At 34.2% G+C, this 3,867-nt stretch overlaps 1 protein-coding gene across 2 annotated transcripts; it reads left to right on the forward strand.

Annotated features, from left to right (window-relative positions):
- Positions 1-495: 495 nt before the first annotated feature.
- LOC116725302 (mast cell protease 1A-like) lies at positions 496-2,287 on the forward strand. Of its 2 annotated transcripts, none has more exons than XM_032571259.1 (5): positions 496-660; positions 876-1,035; positions 1,141-1,276; positions 1,435-1,651; positions 1,772-2,287. In XM_032571259.1, exons 1-5 carry the CDS (start codon positions 603-605, stop codon positions 1,858-1,860), a joined length of 660 nt encoding a protein of 219 aa, XP_032427150.1. In that variant the 5' UTR covers positions 496-602; the 3' UTR covers positions 1,861-2,287. The 2 variants fall into 2 exon arrangements, with proteins under 2 accessions (XP_032427150.1, XP_032427149.1); XM_032571258.1 differs by having other exon boundaries at positions 520-660; positions 1,435-1,656.
- The last annotated feature ends 1,580 nt before the right edge of the window (positions 2,288-3,867 follow it).

The raw sequence follows: 3,867 nt of genomic DNA on the forward strand, positions 1-3,867 counted from the left end.
ATCTGCAAGCTTGCATAAAATGGTTGCATGATGGAAGAGGCCTAAAGATAAAAATCCATTCTGATAGTTCTCAGAAACATGCCTTCCTGTTTTTTCGTCTTTATCAGATGTGTTGAAGGATCTGTAGGCCACAAAACCTTGTCATCTGTGTATCCTTATCAAAGTGATGCGTGCAGAGAGACTTTCATAAAGAGGCCTGCACAGTTTCCTACAACAAAACCAATACTCTGCTCCTAATAAGGTTGAAACAGGAGGGTGATCAGGTTGTCTTCTCTCAAAAAGACAAGCTGATCACTGACTGATGATCGCTGATTAAAAGTTCAAAATTCAACTACTTTAAAACTAAAAATTGTTTGTTGTTTTAACTTAAAGACTTTTCATGATTCAAGCAGAAACAATGCAGAATTTCAGGTTTTGCTGACTGTTCAGAATTAGAAAAACTGAGTTACCTAGTGGCACGATTTCACGTCATGACTGGTAGAAAGCCACATCATTTGCATTGACAGCCTAATCTTCTCCCCCTGAAGCAAGCATATAAAAAGAGATGTTTTCAGAGCTGTTGGCACTTCTCTTCAGCAGTTCACCCCGTCTGTGACCCCATCATGTTCATCTTCTGCAACCTCGCTGCACTGATGCTTCTACTGACTTTTCAAAGTCCAGGTGAGTCTCTGCCGCAGTCTGTAAATGTTAATTGTGTCAACGTTTTATTGTGCATGTTTAATCTTTGTTGGATGTGTTATACTGTGTATATATATATATTTTAAATATTTCTTGGTTTTTATCATCTATTTATCTTTTCAGTGACTTAATTTTGATGGTGTTAATAGTTGTGTCATTATCATCACCATTAACTTTGTATTTTACCAAAAAACAAGTTCATGCAGGGAAAATCATTGGAGGCCATGAGGTTAATCCACACAAACGGTCGTATATGGTGTTTTTGCGGCTGGTGAATAAGGCTGATGAGTTGAAAGGCTGTGGTGGATTCCTTATTAGAGAAGATTTCGTGATGACTGCAGCTCACTGCCAGGCCAAGTCAGTGTGACATGATCATAGATTTCATTAAAATGAATGCTTGGAGACAGATTTAAAAAAAACTAACAAAAAAAACTCTAATTTTCTTCCATTTCTGTTTACTAGGGATCATGGGTCCTATGACGTTTTTTATGGGTTTGACAAACACAGTGAAAACCATAAAAAAGTGTCAGTGAAGAAAGATTTTCCACATGATCACTACAATGAAAGTGATTACACAAATGACATAATGCTGCTGAAGGTATAATTTATATTTATCTGAAACTATTTTAACAAATAGGAAAACATGTTCTTTGTATCTATTTTAATATGTTTTCATATGTACAAAATTTGTAAAAAAAAAAAAAATACAGTGCACATTTTTTTATTGTTTAATACTATCTCCAATTTTTCCTTCAGTTGTCCCACAATGTAAGCTCGGCCCTCCATATCAAACATATTGAGCCGGCAAAGGAGAAAAGTAGCTCACTGCCAAATCCATGCTCAGTCTGCGGTTGGGAACTGCGGTCATCTACAAAATTGCCTTCGAAACTGCTGGAAGTCAATGTCAGACTTGTTGAAAATCGGGATTGTGTCAAAGAAAGTGCTTACTGCTCTGAAGGAAAAACTGGAACAAGTGGGGTAATTTTTTTTTTTTCATTATTTTTAATAAGAGAAAAAAATTGTCACTCAAAATAAAATATCAATTTCAATGTTCGTCTAATTCACTCCCAACATTCTGTGTGTGTGCTTATAGGGAGACTCCGGAGGTCCATTAATCTGCAATGGAATGGCATATGGAGTGGTGTCAGCAAGCAAACCAATCGATGGTTCCACTCTGTATAAGTACACAAACGTACCTGACACCACTGACTGGATCAATAATATCCTGAAGGACAACTGAAACAGCATCTAAGTCACATATCACCTTGATCAAACAATTTGACAATAAAAACATTTTTAGTGCAGGAGTAATGGTCTGATAATTTGTTTTATTTGGTTAAGTTTGTCGGTGTTATAATTCTGTATTTTATACTAAGATTGGCTGTTCTTAAAGTGCCTGCTCTGATCATTGTAGTAAATGCTGAATGAATAGTTAATAGTGTATGTTTGAGAGAAATGTTGGCGTTATATTAAGTAATTTTGATTATTGCTACCAATACAAGCCTTAAGGAAAATATTGCTTTGTTCATGGTATTTAGATAGAAGCTTGAGCTTTTATAGATTGATGTGTGTAATTTCAAAAGATAAACAAAATGCTGATTTCTCACTATGTGTCATGTGTTTGTTGTCTTTTTACAAGGATATACACAACTGTATATAAATTTAAGTAAAATTAAAAAAACAGATCAGGAGTAACAATGCTTTGGGTGAATGGGGATTTTTTTTTACTTTATTAAAAAAAACACAGAAATAAGTTGTGGTTAACAGTAGGAAAAGAAAACTTTCAACCGAAGAACCAAACCACAAGCTGCTGCAAGTGCTCTGTGTGAGAATAAACCCAAAGCAAACAAAGAAAGAAAGACAGAGATGTAAATGAAGTAAAGTAACTTTCAGATAAACAATTCATTTGGTAAGAAAATGACCTTTTTCCTCTGAAGGCAATAAAAAAAAAAAAGTTTTCAAATATATTTTGTTTCTCAAAACTTTATAACAATCAACAATTGCTTTCAGAATTTTTCTTTTTCTAAATTACTTAGGTTAACTGCCTAAGTACTTTCTGATACCAACTCTAAGTCACATTACTAAACTCTTTGTACTAAAACACTTCAAAAGCATAAACAGTGTTTACATGTAACAAACCAGCTAATAAAAACGAATGCCATGGATGTTTTTGCACCTCAGAAGTCCTGCAATTCAGAAAAGAATGAACTTTCATCATGTTCATCCAGTGATAAGCATCATCATAAGTAGAGGTATGAACAAGAAAATCAATTCATTCTCTTGACTCTTGTGTAGTTTGTTTTCTGTATGATTTTAACATTTTTATGTTCAAAATTGCTCAATTTGCACATTGCCTGTTTAAACAGATGAAAGGAAGAAGGGCTGAACTGCGCCACCTCATCTCTGGTGGTGCCGCGTCAAACATTGAGTGATTCAGACTATTGGCACAGGCCCAATACTGTCTCTCTTTACACACCCAAGATACACATGTGATCAAAATTGTTGGTACCCTTCTGTAAATGAAGAATACACTAATATTGATCACTAAAATAACTTGAAAATGACAAAGGTAATAATAAATAAGAATTTACTGAAAATTAGCTCAATATGCCAACTATTGGAAAAATAGTTGGTGTATTATTGCAAAACATTTTTTGTACGTAAACATGCACAGAATAACACTTTTTGTCATTCCGTTGTGCTCATTGTTGAAGTTTTTGAAAAAGGTAAGGTAGATGTACTCAGGTACAGAATTTACTATAAAAACAAGTAATGCACACTTAGTGCTTTTTAAAAAAATATATATATAAGAAAACTTAAAGTGTCCAAGTTATTTACTTGACTCGTAGTTGATTAAAGATACAAGAACACCACTGAAGGTCCTGACGCAGGAAATATCCCCTGGAACGTTTTAGATGTGAAAACAGTTTGTGAGGAAGAACCAAAATCAAAATCCATATAGAAAATGTCTTGAATTTGTCACAAGCAAAAGATGCTTTCAAAAAGTTTGTTCAATACTTAAATACTCTGTGCATTTAATTTTTTACAAAGAGCTTAATTCGCTAAAGTTTTCTATGTATGTGAGAATTTGCCGACATCTGATTAGAAACATGAACTTGAATTAGGAAACAAAATATTTGGCTTCTAAAGCACCATGACTTCACAGTTGGCCTGTGTGTGCAACTCTGT

This window comes from Xiphophorus hellerii, chromosome 9, assembly GCF_003331165.1.
Source record: "Xiphophorus hellerii strain 12219 chromosome 9, Xiphophorus_hellerii-4.1, whole genome shotgun sequence".
NCBI lineage: Eukaryota > Metazoa > Chordata > Actinopteri > Cyprinodontiformes > Poeciliidae > Xiphophorus > Xiphophorus hellerii.